The 18324-nt window shown below is 42.3% G+C and overlaps 1 protein-coding gene across 2 annotated transcripts in view; it reads left to right on the forward strand.

Annotated features, from left to right (window-relative positions):
* The window catches only part of DSTYK (dual serine/threonine and tyrosine protein kinase), a 35971-nt gene that overhangs the window by 2034 nt on the left and 15613 nt on the right, over window positions 1–18324 (forward strand). For both annotated transcript variants that reach the window (XM_025205450.1, XM_025205451.1), the window contains exons 2-3: window positions 5042–5430; window positions 16726–17389. In XM_025205450.1, coding sequence (XP_025061235.1) covers window positions 5042–5430; window positions 16726–17389 — 1053 coding nt within the window. The remainder of the gene's footprint in view (window positions 1–5041; window positions 5431–16725; window positions 17390–18324) is intronic.

Genomic DNA, 18324 nt, shown 5'->3' on the forward strand with positions numbered 1-18324 from the left:
AGCACCTAGTTGCTCCAGTGGGAAAACTGCTTGGGCTTGTAGGGATTTTGCAAAGACCTGTGAAGCCACTCTTAAAATCTTCCACTGCTCAATTTTAAAACTGCTATATTATGTTAAATAACACTTTTTTTTTTTTCCATCTCAAGACAATGCAGGCTATGGTATTTTGCTTGTTTGAGACCGTGCTCTTGCTACTTTTGAACCTCCTGTTTTGAATGCAGCAAAACAAACTGGGTTAGCTTGCTTTTATAAATACTATTGTGATTTTTTTTTTTTTACTAGGTAGTTAACTACCTGCATCTAGAAACCACTTCAGTTGCACAGTTCTCTGTATGAAAGACACTTCTCTTTTTCTATTTTAATTTGCACATCGGGGGAGTGTTCAAGTCTACTAGACTTGCATTCACAGTAGCTGTGAACTTTTAAAACTGTTTAGTCCATAGGACTAAATTATCTTGGCTAGCTAACATGGCAGATTGTTTTTAGATTAAGCCTCCTAGGTTCTGGATATAAGCCTTAATTTCTTCCTAAAGCATGGAATTTGCTAGCAAGATGTGAATTAAACCCTCTTCTCCAGCAAGTCCTGTACCAGTTAGTGGCATGAGAATTTTGTCTGAACTTTAATATTACTTTAGGTGTGTGTTTGTTTTTTTTTTGTTTGTTTTTTTTTTTTTGGGGGGGGGGGGGGAGGGGGGTGTAATTGGTGCTTTTCTTAAATCCAGAATTTCCTGTCCTTAAAATCATTGCATGGATTTACACTGTGAGAGCTCTCCCTTCTGGCAGAACAGTGATTTACAGAACCTATTTGGAGCTATTTGTTACTGATAATATCTAAAAATTGAGTGCTGGGCACATACCCTGTGCTCTAAATATCACTGGGACACCAAACTAATCTTAGCATGGCTGATATTTCATTTTTAATTCCAAAATCCTGAGAGGCTGCTCTCCCTGAGGTTTGTTTTAGGTACTGACACCTTGATTTAGCCATCGTAGTCCAGCCATCTGTAATATTGCAATCACTGACAGAGGTGTTATATGGGCTAATGTCTCAGTGGGCTGAGAGGTGGTGGGGTGTTTTTTTGCTAAAGGTTTAAAATTGACCCTGTTAAACTCTGGAGTGAAAAGTGAAGTGACTCTGTGCCTTGTCATTTGAAAAATTTCAAGTGACACTTCATGAAAATATCACTTGAAGTGGTATTCATTTCTTTTATACAAGAAAGGTTTCCTGGAGGACTTCATTTTTGGACAAATGAATAGGATTATAGTGATAAGCAGTGTGGAGGACTGTTCAGTCTATCGCTGGATTAGAAGAAGTCTCTTGTGAATTGCTTTCTTGCAAGTGCACTTGGTTTCCTTTGCTTCCTCAGCCTGATGAAAGGTATTCGTATCTGAAAACTTACAAAGAATTTTTTTTCCAACTATTTGAGTTGGTCTAATAAAAGATATTGGGTTTACCCAAAGAAGTTTGTCTGCCTATGTCCTTAGACCAACACGGCTACAACCTATACCACAGTTTCCTTTGGCACTTGATGTACTCTAGTCATCAGCATGTGTATTCTGCATCAACATTTCGAACTGTTTGTAGGTACTGAACTCTAGGAAGAACTTGAACAAAATAAGTAGTGCGTGTCCTCCAAATTATTATTTACAGAGACTTTTATTTAGTGTTTCTTCATCCTCCTTTGAGAAACATTAATGTTATTTTGTCTTCCATTGTACTCCCAATGTGTGCATTCAAGTTGTGCAGGAGAAGTTGAGAGGAAAGAAGGAAAATGCTCAGGAGAAGCTTGTGAGAGAGAGTTGACCAACCCTGGGGACCTCATGGAGTCCTGCATTTTTTTTATTTTTTTTTTTTATTTTTATTTTTTTTTAATTTTTTTTTACTGGTGTTGCCTTTTTTTAATCTTTATATATATATATAAATAAATAAATAAAGGCATGAGGCTCTCTTTGAGTAGATGCTAGGGCCATGGTGGCTGGTGCTGAGCTCCTACCTCTCATGGTTAAGGAAGGGGGAAATATGTGACCTAAAGAACTGACCCCCCAGCAGTCTTTCCTGCCCAAGTGCAGGGGGGGCTGGACCCGACGATCTGTAAGGTCCCTGCCATCTCCTAACATCTGTGACACCAGGGCATCTGCTTGAGTCAGTGCAACTCTGCTCCGAGCGAAGTGAATCCACTTTGCTAAAAGCGGTGTTAGCGCGTGCCACTGCTCTGGGTCTTGGCAGCAGTGTCCCAGCGAAGGATTCTGACAAAAGGTTTCTTACCCCTGGCTGCTAGGGTAAGGGGTTGATGACTCCTGCCCCACTTGGAGGAGGGCAGAGTGTCATGCTGTTGACCCTGCTGCTACTTCAAGTGCAGGACCACAGCCTGGTGAGGCCTGGTGAGTTGTGGATTTCTGGGCATCTAGATTTGGCTCCAGTTTAACAGTAGCCAAGTTGATACATGCTTTAAAGAGCCTTTGCACCTTGATCACTGTGCAAAAAGACTGAGAACAGGAGTTGTAAACCAAGCTTGGTGGTGGGAACGGGATTCCATTAATACTTGTCAGTTCCATTTGATTCCCTTATGCTAGCAGGGCATTTCAATATTGAAGCTGGTCTCATGACTCAAGGGAGCTTTATTTTTAGTGGAGGCATGAAAATTTAAGAAGACATTTGAGTCAGGCTGTCTGGAGATGGCTCGTGCTGTTCAAAGGGCAGTCATTCCCATCAGTCTAGTCAAGTTACTAGAAACGGCAGATCAGATTCCTTAGCAACTCGAACACAATCCTTCCATAATGGTATAAAGAGGTTGTTGTAGAGCAGCTTTTACGGCTGCAGCCCGTCTTTATTGATGAATTAATTAAAAAGAGAATGTGAAACAACTAGCTAGGAAGCTGCTTCAGTGTTGGAGGCTTTCTTCTTCCTTTCACCAGCTTCTAAATATTTAGGACCTGATAGTTGGGTACCGGCCCTGTGATATTCCTTGGTCTACTTGGCTTTGTTGTCCAGTGCTGCTCTACCTAGTTGGTTGCACTGTAAAACAGTTCTGTTTTCTCCTCATCCTTTTTATACATGTACTGGGGGGGAAACTGTTCCTATACATTCATAGTGGTGGTGGAATGAAAAAGACTTTTCCATAAGTTTTAGACCCTACCAGAGACTGAAGTATGAACTCTGCAGCATCTTTCCATGCAACTGCTTCACTAAAGTGATAGAGGGATTAGGAGAATCTATTGCCTCTCAACTATCTCTAGCGTCTCTCTTTTTGGTTAGAAAATAGTCATGTAATCTGATTCTTTTAACTTTATAAGTCAGTTTAAATTTGCTCCTCCTAAACTATGTAGATCTATTTTTGTCTTGCATCTTGGTGTTTTTGTATTAAAGCTGATTTTTTTTTTTTTTTTTTTTTTTGCCTAGTGTAGGTCTCTTCCCTGTTGCTCTGTATTGCTAGTACCAGAAGCTTCACTTCAGGTGATAGGATCTAGTGTGTATTTGTGTCTTTAAAAAAAAAAAAAAAAAAAAAAAAGTGTGCATGTATACACGCAGGTGAAATGTCTGGTTGCTGTAATCACCAGCTCTGTGTAACACAGTGGAAGTGGGCTGACTTGCACAACATGAGAACTGGTCTATGATTTGACTGCCCGCTCCTTCCCATCCATGTCTTAGTGTTACTGAGACACTTGATTGGTAGTTTTAATCTAAACTTCAGCCTTACTCCAAGATTGCATACGACGCTGTATCTAATGCTAATGGGTTGATTTTAAAAACAATGCTGAGACTCCCTATCTTAGTCTTCATAGTGTGGGAGGACAAAAGACAGGTTAGTAACAGATCTAGTTGTAATTCAGACTTCTTCAAAATGGAGGATGGGGGAGGAAAGGGGCAACAGGGAAGAAATAATCTTGGGTGCTGTTTGGAACCTGCAGCTACTCGATCCATCAGTGCACTTTTGCTAATGTGCATTAAAATTATTACCTCCATTTTGAGGTACTGGAAAAAGGCACATTAGCTTATTTTAATGCAACTTGGTGTAAGTGCATGGTTTTTTGTAACTCTTTAATGCACATTAAATTGCATGTGTAGATGTGCCTAGTGACAGCTACTTCAGATAGTTTAATAAAGCCTTAGTGTTAAGATTCAAGTTAAATCGCATATGTTGGTTAAAGTTGAAAGGGATGTTTGGTATTTGGGGAACCAACTTTACGTGGTGTAGCACTGCTCCTTCTCCCTGCACTCCACCTCCAATTTTCAGGTATCTGTAAGGAGAGTGCAGTAAGGCTCAGTTCCAGGCTGCACAGAACTGCTGTGGACCTTTACCTCCCAGCTAGACAGCTTTCCTTCTCACTTTATCACCCAGTGTCTCATCTGCTCACCATGCGAGTGCTTAAACCAGTGAAGTTTAAACTAAAGTAGGCCTTAGTTGTTTGTCGTCCTCCATCTGCACCAACACAGAGCACCTCTTGGCTGTTGGCAAACAGGGTGTCTTGCACTTTATCCTGCCGAATGATGGGGAAAGCATTGAACCTTCTAGGTTTTCTTCCTGGATTTCTACATGACCTCTAGAGAACATCTAGGGGAACATTGCTGCTAACAGTGGTAAAAGTTGCTGTTTTCTGATGTTGGTGAGCGTAAGCTTTGGAGGTCAAAGCGCCCCACTTCTAATATGCTGAGATGTGGTAGATGCCAACGATGTGACATTTGGTTAAAGTCGCACCCATTCTGTGCACCCAGATCTGCTGTTCATTTGGGTTCATTTCTTGTGTGAGACTTGGGAGCACTTCTCTTCCCCCCCCCAAAAAAAAAAAAAAGGCCTCAAAGCCTGGGGAAAGTCAGCAAAGTATCTTAGCTGTTGGTATTAAACCTGTAAAAGGGTTGAATGTCTGTTAGTTTCAAGGTGCACAAACACTGTTTTAGTGATAGATTAGGTTTCTACCTTGTTCACTCTTTAAAAATAGTGCTGGGGTGGCATAGAGGACTTGAGGCTTAAACCAGTGGAGTTTCAAATCGGGTATGTGCAACAGCCTTTGCCTAATGAAGTCTGTTTGTTTTGTGTTGTAGGGCAGCTGAACTTCATTTCCTTCCCCCGCCATGAGGAGGAGTATCTCCAGTTGACAGTGAACTGGCACCCCTGTCTTCTAATCCTTGGTCAGAACTGTAACGCCAAATGCCAACTGCTCAACATGCTGTTGGGTGAGAAGCTGCTCCCCACCACCAAAATCAGCAGCGAGGAGAATTGTAAGAGGCGGCGAATCCGCTTCACGCATGGGACACAAACGCGGATTAGCCTGGCTCTGCCAGGGCAGTACGAACTGGTTCATATGTTGGCAGCCCATCAAGGGCAGTGGGACACGATACCAGAGGAGGATTTGGAAATCCATGGGGACAGTGAGGATCCAGCACATCGAATAGCAGAGCTGGAGGTGACGCTGCCTTACTCGCTGCTAAAGGTACCAATCACAGGCACATGTCCATTATTGGTTCTTGTACCTTTTTGTCATTTAAACTTATCGGAAGGTAAAGGTTATATTTTAATATATTGTGTGATTAAATGATTGAGGGGAATGCCACGAGACAATTCTCTTTAAAATAACTGAAGTATGGTGGAGTTTGGGGTCTCTGTCTCTCTAAGCGTTCCTTGCCAGTATCTGTCCTCTTCATTACTACCATCCATCTAGAAGGCTAAACTTTTAAGTAGATGGCACTTTTAAGCTGTGTCCCCAAGTGGGTGCTAATCCTCAGCCCCCACAGAATCTGTTTTCTCTTTTCCAAAGCAACTCTAAAGAGCTGGCTCATGTCTTGTTGCCCAGTGAGCCTGCATAACTTGGATGCATAGCATAATCACTCCTGCCTATCTTAGAAATGCTTAAATACAGAAAAAAGGTGGACTGCCAATACCTCCAGAGGAAGCTGGGGACTGTCAGTGCTTAAAAGGTGGCAGTGTAGCAGAATCCCAAACAACTTAGATGGATGCAATAACTGGGAGGTGGCGTGCTCAGTAAGAATACAACAGTTGGATAAGGGTTTTGTTCCTAGCTTTGTGCTGCCTCTCTGTGTGACTGTGTCCTCAGCTGCTTTACCAGAGAGAGAGGGAGAGAGAATGCCTTCTACCTTGGTGTTGAGTCTTGACTTGTTTGGCAAATGCTGTGAAAGATGAAGGATATATTTTATAGCAGTTTTACATTAAAGTGTCTTGTCTTTACTGCAAGGTTACGCGTTGGAAATGTGTTTGACAGGAAGATATCTGCATTAGAAGGTGGGTGGATCAGAACCTGGTGACTTTCAACACGGCGAAATGCAAGGTGCTCCACCTCTGGAGAAAAAACCCACATCCTACTTAGAGGCTCGGCAGTGCTACACTCACTAGCACCACGACTGAAAGAGACTTAGGGTGTCATGATTGACCGCAAGATAAACGCGAGCCACCAATACGATGCCGCAACTGGCAAAGCAAATAACTCTGGCTTGCATCTACCAATGCATCTCGAGCAAGAACCAAGAAGTCATTCTCCCACTTTACTCTGCTTTGGTTAGGCAGCAGCTGGAGTACTGCATCCAGTTCTGGCCTTCACACTTTAGAAAGGACATGGAGAAGCTTGAGAGAGTCCAGAGGAAAGCCATGTGCATGATTAGAGGTCAAGAGAATAGGGGCAGAGAGCTGTGGGAGTTGGCTTGGCGGCACCTATAAGTATATCAGAGGGGAGCATCAGGAACTGAGAGAACATCTGTTCCCCAGGGCACCCCAAGGGAGGACTAGGTCTAACGATCACAAACTGCTGGAAGACTATTTTAGACTGGACATAAGGAAAGACTTGTTTACCATCTGGGTTTCCAGAGTCTGGAATAGACTCCCCCAAGAAGTGGTGCAAGCACCTACTCTGGATACCTTTTAAGAAATGGTTGGATGTTTTTCTTGCTGGGGTGATCAGACCCCAGCTGACTTCCTGCCCCTTGGGCACAGGGCTGGACCCAGTTATCTCAGGAGGTCCCTTCCAGCCCTAATGTCTCTGTAATCTATGAAAAGGTAACTTGTTCTTTGTACTTGCAGTAGCTTGCCTTTCTGAGAACAGAACAGATAGTTTTAAACGAGACTAGAAGTTTGCATTTGCAGAGTGAAGTGAGGAGAGTGCTTTGAGCATCTGGATTTTACAAACAAGACTGGAGAATAGGTCTTTCCTTGCTTCCAAATATGGACCTAGTTTATAAACCAGCTTATAGCAAGAGGTCAGATGAGCCCAGTTTAAGTGCTGATTGCTGTATAGCATTTACAGCTTCTGGCCTCTTCTGTTAGACATGGTCTAAGGCTCCTATCACATAAAAGTATCAAGGGGCTGTTCATGCTACAAAATGGCTCTTACTTTGGCTTTAGAGCATAGTCATGCTCTGTCTGGAATAGTTAAGCTTAAAGTGTTAAACTGCAAATTCTAAGTGTTTTTACTTGGTTAAATTTTTTTTTTATAGTGGTCTTCTGAGTACAGTGGTGCTCACAACCCTCTTGCAGATTTCTCAAGCGATTTGACAACAGACTCTTTGTTTGGTTCTAGCTGTATTTAGGACAATCTGGAGGAAAACAGCCAGTCAGACTAACTTGAAAAGGGATAGCAAAGTAAGGCCTCCTTCAGTGGAAGGAGCGAGAAGTGCATTAGAGGTAGCATTAACTGTGACATGTTCTTATAAACGGTGTTTTATAGGACTAATCTGTTCTTTCCTGTGGTGTTTAGAAGACTTCTGTTTGCTAATACCACGTTACAGCAGAGAAACTAACAGGGCTTGGGACAGCTTTCAGTGGCTAAAGCATCTGAATATTGTGTAATGCAGAAGGCTTCCTGAGCTGCTCTTGCTGTTGCTCTAATAGTGACGGCATGTTGTGGAAGCTAGCAGACTACTGCTGTCTTCCAAAACCACACGGAGTTGGGTAACAAAAATGCCTGCTGCTTGTTGGCGCTACTGTAGTGGCATCCATAACCAGAGAAGTAAAATACTATATAAATATCGCCCTAGGTTTTAAGTCAAGTTACCCAAAGACAAGGTTCTTTGGGTAAATCTGATATCTTTTTTTATTAGACCAACTCAGATAGATGGAAAAATTCTTCTTGGCAAGCTTTTTTTAAGAAGTCTGCTAAAGCTTTTGAAAAGGAGCTTCTGCTCTTCTAAATTTGGTAAGTGAATCTAGTAAATGGTTTCTGTTGGAATCAACTGAGATCCTCCAGCTCTGTCTGAGAAATCAAGGCAGGACTGGATTATTTTCAGCAGCTGCCTAGATTCCCTGTAGTCTCATCTGTTTTTAGTTAACAGCATGCTTATGCTAGACTGGCATTTCCTGACCTTTTCTTTTTCCAGGTGTTTGGGAGATGCATGACTGGAAAAAACATGCTATGTTTTGTGGTTATGTAAGACTTACAATTGGTATGATAGTGAATTTATTTATTTTTAGGACTAACACTGGTTTGAGTCGCATATCAACTGATGGAACAAACTGCTGGCTTTAAACTTTGCTTCAAATGATTTACTTCCCATTGCACCTTGTCAAATACAAAACCAGAATTCAGTACTGATTTTTGTGTCCCCTCCCCTTCTTTTGGAAACCATTAGCAGATTCCCAGCTGGTAATGGACCTTATGGTGTTTAAAAATGCTTAACTTGCTCTTCTTTGCACCAGAAGTGTAACTACGTGAGCTGGCTTGGGTGTTTGGATTGCATGCTGCTATTTTGTTCAGGCCTTTTAACTTAAAAACAGGTTTCTGGTCCAAATGCTTGTTTACTAACTCAAAACCTGTTAGAGGTTTCCTTGTCATAGTACTGGCTTCACTTTCCTGTTTTTATTAATGTATTCATGGGACACGAGTAACCTTGTTTGTTTCTCGGCGATGAATCCAACTCCAGTTCTGAATGAGCTTCTTGCTTGTTGATGCTGAAGACTACATGGGCACACTGAGAATCTCTCCAAGGAGTTGGTTCAAACCGGACAAACTCCTTTAGGAAGGAGACAAATTGTGCCAAGTGAGATGTCAAGGGCAAGACTTTCAAGCCCTATGATCCTCTCTAGGGCTGTGAACAAAAGTGACCAGCCCTGAAAAAGGGACTCGGCAGGCTCAGGAGCTTGCACCAAAAACCATGAGTTGCTGGGTGCTGTTTAAAATCTGGCTGCTCTGCTTAGCTATCTAAATGAGAACAGAGCTTCTGTGAATGTCCCTGAGACTTACTGTATATTGCTGTGCTGAAAAAAAATAAGTGGATTTTAAGCAAGTGTGTGAAACTGTTTCCCTACGCAAGTGTGTGAAACTGTTCCCCTACACAGCCTTCCAGAGTTAACTGAGAGCCCTGTGCATAGCTGGAACATGTTAAGCATTCTTAGCATGTGAACCTTTAGCCTGACAATCAATCTTTTGATGTCTTGGGCAGGCTTTGCTACCTCCTTCAGGATTATTAAAAAATGTTGTCTTGCTTACAGGAGCCAAGAATCTAATTTGCATGGGTAGGGTGGTGTGGGAGCACGGCTGGCAGGTATATTAAGTGAGACATTCTTGCAAATAGCATTGCCAGAAAAGCTGAATTTGGCAAGCTGCTCCTTTTTATACACAGTTTGCATGTGGGTTATGGAGAACGATCCATCTAAATGGCAAGATTACAGATCTGTGGTGTAAGTAAATGTTTGGCTCTTCCCAGGATTGATAAGGTTCTTATTGACGGTATCTTGCAGCTCTCAACTAAATCCCACTGTGTTGTGTCCATTGTGGAGGGATGAGGGAGGAAGACTGCAATAGTTGAAGGGAAGGAGTATTAAAGTTTTGAGCTCCTTTCTTTCTTTTTTTTTCCCCACACACTTGATCGCAGATCATTCTTTGTGCTTTCTTACCTTTGTGCATTGCTACAGGTGGTGTCTTAGGCCATGTGCCCAAAGCTGTTTCAGGTGCCTTTCAAGATGGAGTAAAAGTAAAAAGATAGTTGCATCATTTGTTTCCTGCATCATCATTCAGGTTTCCTCCAGTATGGAGTTCAGGAATTTGGCAAATTTTAGTTTTACTGTGAAGGTTTGTGGGTATCTGCTTTTTTTTTTTTTTTGGGGGGGGGGGGGGGAAGGGCAGCAGTAGAATGTAGTTCTGTGTGGGTTTTTTTTAAATTGAATTTCTGTTTGTCACTCAGATCACAAAGTGACTGCATCCTGTAATCTTCAGAGACTTATTAGAGTTGTTGTGTTTTTTTGTTTTGTTTTTTTTTTTTTCCTTGAGCTTTATCTTTCAAGGTACTTGGCTATGACTTGTGTGAAAACTCTAACTAGTATGGATCTTGCCTGAGGGATGCTTCCTTCCAGGGCTTCCTGTGGTGTTACTTCACTTTTTTTAAGCTTGGCTAAAGTGCTCCTGCTAAGCACGAGTGCTCAATACCTGAGTTGTTTTGTGTAGATGCATTTTATATTATGTCCATCAGCCTCGGATGAGTGCTGGAAGCACTCTGTCATTAAAAGTACCAGCCCTGGAGTTTATCCCTCCTTCCACGCACATCCTACTAGGTGTGTAGGCCTAGATCTCACTTTCAAAGTATTGGAGATTAGTCCTATATTTTTGCTGGTTTGATGGTGCATGTTTTGTGGTGGGACAGGCTCTCTGGCTTTGTAGTCCTGTAAAGATATTCTTCTGTCCAAATGGTCTAGTTTTGCTCGATATTCAGACTTGTTGGTTAGCCTTTCCTCTAATAGAAGAAGAAAATGCCATAGGGAAAGTCTGTTTCACGACACTAACTATTTATCCAAAGAAGAAATATAGTGGCCATTGCTCTTACTTTCAAGGGGCCCTGACACGGGTTGCTACTGTTGGCCTTAGTGGTTCAGGATCAGATAGATCCTTGAGTAAGGATAACCGAGACTTGGCTCGAGTGAAATATTGAGCAAATTGACTTCAAGTGCGTAATCTTTGGTGTGAGTCTTGTAAAATCCCACCCCAATTCAGAGTTTCTTCATTACTAAAAACTGAAAGTTCTCCAAATGTGATCTGGGAGGGAGCGTATGCGTATAGAAGGGGTCGCTTGGAAGCAATAAACTAGTTCTCCCCACTTCCCCCTCAAAAGAGGGGAAATGCATGCAACTATAACAACTTTTTGGGGGTGTCTTGTGTGTCCGAGAAGATGACACAACATATATTTGTCTCCTAAATAGCATTTAAATGATATAGTATCAGCAGTTTAGTCTTTCCTCTTACCAATTTACTTCATCTTGCTCTTGGACAGGAGATGTAACAATCAGCTGGGAGTTGCAGAGCGTAGGCCCTAGATGCATGCGTAGTTGGGTTTTTGAGGGATGTGTTTGGGGTGGGGGGTATGCTTGGCTGGTTGGCTTGCTTTATGATTCCTCTGCAGTAATGCAGTAAGCATGTCGGGCAGTATTTTCCAAGTTACTAATTTGCCTTTTAATACACTTGTGCACTTGATGCTCTTAAGTTTTTATTATCGTTTTTGTAAGAGAGGGTCTCTTTTTAATGCTGAAAACATGAACATGGCTCTCTGACCATAACTCTTGATCTGAAGCTCTTGACAAACATGTTGGAGCCTATTTAACGAGACTTGAATCTGAGATCACAATAACTTGCTTTTTGTGGCACTTTTTCATGAGTTGTCATGTGAATATCAGTTCCAGCTAATGCAAGTCCTTTCAGTTCTACCGTGCTCCAGGAGGAATTGTAGCTGGCCATAGAAATGCTGCTGGGCACTTAGAGAAAGATCAGATTCCTTCCCTGGGAGGTTGAATCAAATCTATTCTTTCAATAGCACATTTTAGAGTATATGATCGTACTGAAAGCCTATGAAACTGCACAAAAGTGGATTAAATGCTGCTAATGTTGCCGGAAAACCCTACAAGGCCTCGGCTGAAGCAGTAACTGGCTGCTCATGCTGTATTTTGTTCTGAGAGGGTTTTTTTTTTTTCCCCTTGTCTCCTAGAGACAGCGCTGGCTTCCTCCTTTGTTTACAGTCATTGGTGTGAGTCATCACATAGGTCATGGTGAATATTGCAGAATTGCACTTCAAAATCTACTCTAACTTGTACCCTTGTTAGGCCTGATCAGGCAGGTTGAAGTTTCCATCCTTGGGAGTCCCATGACAGTCCTAATGGGCACATTGCATGCAAGGATTTTCCTTGAGAAGAAGAGGGATGTGATCAAATTGTTTCACTTGCCAAATGCTTTTTTTTTTTCCCTTTATTTTTCCCACCCGCTCCAGAGTTGAGAAGTTCCTTCTGGTGGCTGGTGAAGATCTGCTGTGTTGGCTTTAGATTTTTCGGGAGAGCTGCTCATCCTTTCGTTTGAGCTCTTAATCAAGTCGCATGAAGGATTGTAACCCTTGACTCTTCCCAAAGGTGATCTTTGAACTCTTCCCCAAAAGGCAAAGGAAGCCTGTTTTGGGAGCTGGCTTTTGCAAGTGAGGTTTAACATTTTTTAACATGGTTTCCAAATAGCAATATCAACATGAAGATACAGCTAGTTCTGGCAGAATATTCTGATGAGCAATCCACTTGCTCAGGATCCTGAGGTTCTGGGGAAATGGGTGGTGCTGCAAAATGTAAGTGTTGGTTGTCTGTTTTTTTTTTTTTTTGTTCCTTTCCTTTAAACATTCTTCAAGTGCAGGTTCCTTGGAAAATTACTTGGCACACTAGCTGCCCCTGGAAACCGGCCTGAAAGAACTGACTGGGACGAATGTCCGTCTGCTCAAAGGGCAGTGCATCTGCTAAAAGAGTGTCAAACTTTAAAACGAAGCCACCTTGTCTTGAAACAAGCTATTGCGAAATGAGCTACAATATGAGTTTAGAGATTGTAGCAGTACCACATGAACTCCCCAGGCGGGCGTTTGTCCTCAGAAGCACTTGTACTGAATAAGGGTGACCATCCAGGGAGCTGGCCTGAAAGAGCTTTCCCATGCTACTTTAGAGAGAGTGTGTGTGTGTGTGTGTGTGTGTGTGTGTGTGTGTGTGTGTGTGTGTGTGTGTATTAATCCAGCTCCAACGCTGAAACAAAGCCTTTCACTCTGAAGACAGCTCTGTGCCTTGGCCTACTATGGCCTAATACATTGGGATTTCTTCTGCTTTGCATCTCCAGCAAAGAATTTCAAAGCACGGTGCAGAATTTGGATGGATTTGAGATGAAAACTCCATGCGCAAGTAAATTGTTTCATTGTATTGAAGCCAGATGTTGCTGCAGATAGTTGGTAAAAACTACCAGCAGTCTCACCTTCTATATTTTTTAATTAATTTATTTTTTTGTCCTTCAGTATCTGTACCCATGCATAGAATAAGCAGGGTTTTGAATAAACGTCTGAATAAAGAGTTGGGCCAAACAAACGCCGTAGGGGGGTGGGGAAACCTTTTAAAATGTGCCAAATTCCAAAGTCCTAAATCTGCCTCCTATTGGTCAGCTCTGAAGATGGAAGCCAAGGGGTATCTTGTGAAGTGAGCATCTGATCGTCTTAATTTAATTCTAGGGGATTCAGTGCCGTTAGGATTGTTGGTGCTGATTTGGTTGTGTGTTGTTGTTTAGTGGTATAAATTTTGTACCCCGCGGTAGCTAGAAAGGTAGTGCAAATCCGAGTAATGAAGTGATTCCCCTGGCCTGTATTACTTGGCACCTTGGACTTGGATTCGAATTCAGGAAAAAAAATTATTTTGTATGTAACTTGGTGCAACAGACCATGTTTAGTACTCTCATGCTCCAGCACAATAGTAATTGATTGGGCTTTCAGCACTGCTGGACAATACTGAAATTCAGAACTTTGTATTTATTAAATATTTAAAAATCGGTCCCATGTGGAGGGTTGGTAGGAGTTTCTCAAACTGCTTTCTTGGACGTGAACTGCTAGTGTCCATACAAAGTGGTCCCTGGGAAGGAGCAGAAGTCTCTGGAAAATACAAAGCTCTCCCTCCTTTTGAATACAAATAAGGAGACCTCCTCTTGGTTCCCCCGTAAAGCTGTTAAGTGAAATAATCTGTTCATAGCATTAGATGTTAATGCTACCCAATCAGATTAAACTTTGGCCTAGCTACATGAAATGTTCTAGGTTAATTAAATTGCAGTACTGTTTTCCTTTGGAAAATGATGACACTGCACTACAATTAACTGGCTAGTATGGAAGCTGTGTACAGGGAAGCACTTTGTATTTAGGCCTAGTGTGTTTTTAAATAAGCAGAGTACCAGGGTGGAGCTGCTGTCAGAGGACCTGAAGTACCTTCTGGTTGTCTTTTACAAACCTCTGTTATGTACTGGCAAGTCCCACTGTTGTAATTCATGTTCATAAACTGAAATATTGTCATCTCTCCCAATTTACTCTGCAGCTTTACAAGTAATATTCTCTGTAGCACTAAGAGAAGAAGTGATCTTCCAGACTGATGGTGGGGGGAAGGGGGTACGTGAGACACAGATGAGTGACTGACCCAACTGTGTTTATCTTCTGTAGTGTTTCAGATGCTTATTGGTATTAACAGGCAACATCCATTGCATGTAGCATTACTAATAGTAGTAGTTGGTAACAGTGGTAAGTCTTTTAGACCGCTATCAATGTAGCCGTCCAGGCCTATCCAAACTGCTCTGCAGAGTAAACATTTTCCTAGAGACTTCTAGTCTGTAAACAGCTGCTACATGATGTGCAGCTTTAATTATGGTGTAATTTAAGAGTTAGCTCAAACACCTATATAGGCTGCAGCTAACAGCGTCTTCTAACTCGGAGCCACAACAGCAACCCACTGCCTTACTGTTTAATTCAAGCATTGAACTTTCAGGTTGTAATCTTGTGTTTCTATGGAATAGAATTGACTGACTGGGTTAGACTGCCTTACCAAGCTGGGATCTCTTCTGGCACTTCCCATCTGTGAAGGGAAGGGTCTTTATCCTCAAAGTCTCAACACCCATCTTGCTGGGGTCATCTGAACCCAGCAGTCTTTCCTGCCCAAGTGCGTGGGGGCTGGACCCGATGATCCCTTCCAGCCCCTAACATCAAAGAAATATTGTGGAAGAGAAAAGATGCAATTTCCTGATTTTGTAACTAGCTTGTCTGTAGGGAGGCAGTACTCGATTACGTTTCTCAGCTGGCATGCATGCAGATTTGTTGACGGTGTTGCTGCCGGATCCAGCGGCACTGTAACTTCACTTTGTCGCATTTAATGAAGTAACCACAAATTGTAGTACCAATGAATGAGTTTATTCAGGGCAGTAACTGGAAGCAGCACTTGGAATTCAAGCTTCTAATTGAAAAAGGGGTTTGTTTCAAAGGAGGCTTCATGTAGCGAATGAAGGAATTTGCATGATATTTGTTAGAGCCACCCAGGATCAACTTACAGCTGGGGTCAAATACCAGCTTAGATGACACCAGAAGAAATCCAACTTTAAGGTTTCTGGCCTGGAGTTTTAGGCTATTTATACATCAGTATTTTTTTTTCCCCCTCATCTCAGAAGTGTCTAAATACTTTTTTCCCAGGGAGTGGGGGCAGTGGTTTAGCAGCTGTTTATCTCTGCTAGCACTGGGAGCCAGTGAAAAAATGAGGGAGGGTTTCTTAAGATTAGGATCAAGGTCCCCAAACAAACGAGCGAGTGAAGTCAGCATGGATTTTCCATTTCTTTTTCCGAAAGGTGTCCAAATAAAGAAGTTGATGTCGTTCTAATACTAACTCAGTCACTGATCAGGAGCTTGAATTTTTTTTAAAACGCTGTCTCAACATCAGGCTGGCCAAATAAAGTAAGCAAACATGGTCTTGGAGAAATGAGCTTTGCTAGCCTGTTTATTAAAGTGAGGGTGAGGACATTGAGATCTTGGATATACTTAATGCAGTGTTGATGTTTGGAGGAGGTGGTATGGGGAAAGCCTACCTATAAACTGTTTTTTCTTTGGTAACTGGGTCAAATGCAGTCCTGGGTAGCTTGCCCTCAGCTTCTGCACAAAACTGTTAAGAAAGAGTTTGTGGTTCCAGTCTTGGTCCAGATGTCATTGGATGCTAACTACCACTTTTCAGTTGAAAATGAAACCAGGAATTGAATAGGGCAGAAAGGGTGGACTTCTGCTTTTTTTTTTTTTTAATTTCTTTTTTCTTCAAGCAGGGATCCCTTTCAGGATAGGGCTTATGTATGCATGTAGGAAGCATGGGGAGGTTCAGGCAGTCATCTGAACTATGTCCACTCCCCTTAACTTGCATCCCAGAAACTTGCAGAGTGTGAAGAAGAGCCCCACCCCGAAATAATAAACTACGAATTGGAAAGCTGTAGTTTTTAATTGATCTGAAGAAGTTCATATCGGGTGGACACCTGATTGGCCAAGGAAAGAGAGGAGTGGTGCAGATATGGCCAATTTGGTTTGCATATCTAAAGCTAGACTGCATTACCAGTTTGAATCTGGAGAGCTTGACTGCATTTCATATTTGTGAAAGGCAACAGGAGCCTTCTGAAATGAAATGCAGCCAGGGTCTTTATACTGGCATAAGAAGACCTAAGTCGGAGTTGCTGTTAATGTCCAGCAGGAAAGCAGACTAGTCTTATTTTTTTCCTTGTTTTGGGTGTCTTGCAGGAATTAGCCTTGAACAGGCTGAATTGAAGGGTTGCTTGGAAGGCACTGAGGTGTGGTTGATGTTAACAGCTTGGTAATAATATTTTTGGAGGCCATGGTGGCATACCGTGATCACTATCCTTGCCTGATTTCTTGTACCTGGATTTTGACAGTGGCTTCCTCTCCTTTGGTCTATGGTGACTGCACCTCATCTCTTCTGTCTCTTTCCGTTCCAGGAAGTGGATATCGTGGTGGCCCCGTGCCGGGGGTTCCAGTCTGCCGAGGTCACTTTGGGAGAGTATGTGAACCATGTTTTGCCTGTTATCACCTTTGCCATCAGTGAGGCTGAACTTTCAGCATCGGATGAAAATGAATTGCGGGAAATCAAGGAAAAATACGCTCTACCTGTTTTCTTTTTCAAAGTGCCAGAGTTGGGTGCTGAGCTCATCTCGCCCAAAAAGGTTGAGAATGAGAAGTCCTCCCTCTACTGCCAGCTAATGGACCTTGAATACCTGAGTATCAACCACTGCAGCTGTGGAGCACCCACTTCTGAAGCCAAAGCCCAGAGCATGCTGGTAGAACAGTCTGAGAAGCTGCGTCTCCTGAGTGTTTTCTCCAGGCAGGTGCTGCAAAAACATCTGGTAGATGCAGCCACCCTCCTGAACCTGGTGCACAGCCGTTGCCTGGACATCTTCATCAATCAGGCTTTTGATATGCAACGAGACCTGCAAATCACTCCAAAGAGGTTGGAGTACACTCGCAAGAAGGAGAACGAGCTATTTGAGTCCCTAATGAGCATTGCCAACCGCAAGCAAGAGGAGATGAAGGATATGATCATAGAAACTCTAAACAACATGAAAGAAGAGCTCCTTGAAGATGCTGCTAATATGGAGTTCAAAGGTATTCTTTTGGCAAGAGAGGGATGGGTGGGAGTAGAAGACTCCAAAGCTTAAACAATCTGAATTTGCTTCCTGTGCTGCTGTAATGAAAGGATAGCTGCCTTCTCCATTGTGTTGTCCAAGTTGAAGCGAGCAACTTTAATAATTTTGACTGTAGCCAACTCTCTGAGCAAATGTTGGTTTGAAACCCATGCTCTCTAAGCTTTGTGCATGTGACTAGGCCAGGAACTTTGGACTTCTAATTCACTTGGACAGCTTTGTTCTGTGTAGCCCTAGGAAACTTGCATACTGCCTTGCCTTAATTTTGCCATTTTATGAAGGGGCAGATTGTAGGTTGGGGGAGAATACTTGCCTAGCCAGTTCAAGGGGTCAGGGAGTGGTGGTGAGGACTAAGCAAGATTACTGAAAAGCAGGGTGCGCACAGCTGCTTGACAACTGTAGAATTCAAATCGTTTGTCTTCCATATGGAGACGGTTATCTTAAAAGGCCTGGAAGATTAAACCTTCTGAAATCTGTATGTAGATTCTAGCTTCTAATTCTTGAGGGGCAACAAAACTTCTAGAAAGTCTACCCATGCAGTCACTTAGAAAGCCACATCTATTTTATTTATTTATTTTTAATCGCATCTTCTAGTGACATGCAGGCCCTGTTACTAGCTTTGACCACTTTACACACTATCAGAGAAGGTCTGATTTTAATTGGTTGAGTTCAGTAGTCTTAATGAATGAGTAAATTCTCTGAGTTTAGTCAACAGCATTAGCTGATCCAGTGCTAGCTCGAGCAGATGTATAGCACCTCTTGCAAAGCAGCTTTTTCCTTCTAACTACTAGGGTATGGCTTGAAGTAGCATTGGTTTCTGAACAAAAAAACCTTGACAATGCAACTCAATGAGTTGACAAAGATCCCTTCATGACTCAGAGCTATTTTCAAATTTTG

Source organism: Alligator sinensis, unplaced genomic scaffold, assembly GCF_000455745.1.
Source record: "Alligator sinensis unplaced genomic scaffold, ASM45574v1 scaffold1322_1, whole genome shotgun sequence".
NCBI classification, from domain to species: domain Eukaryota; kingdom Metazoa; phylum Chordata; order Crocodylia; family Alligatoridae; genus Alligator; species Alligator sinensis.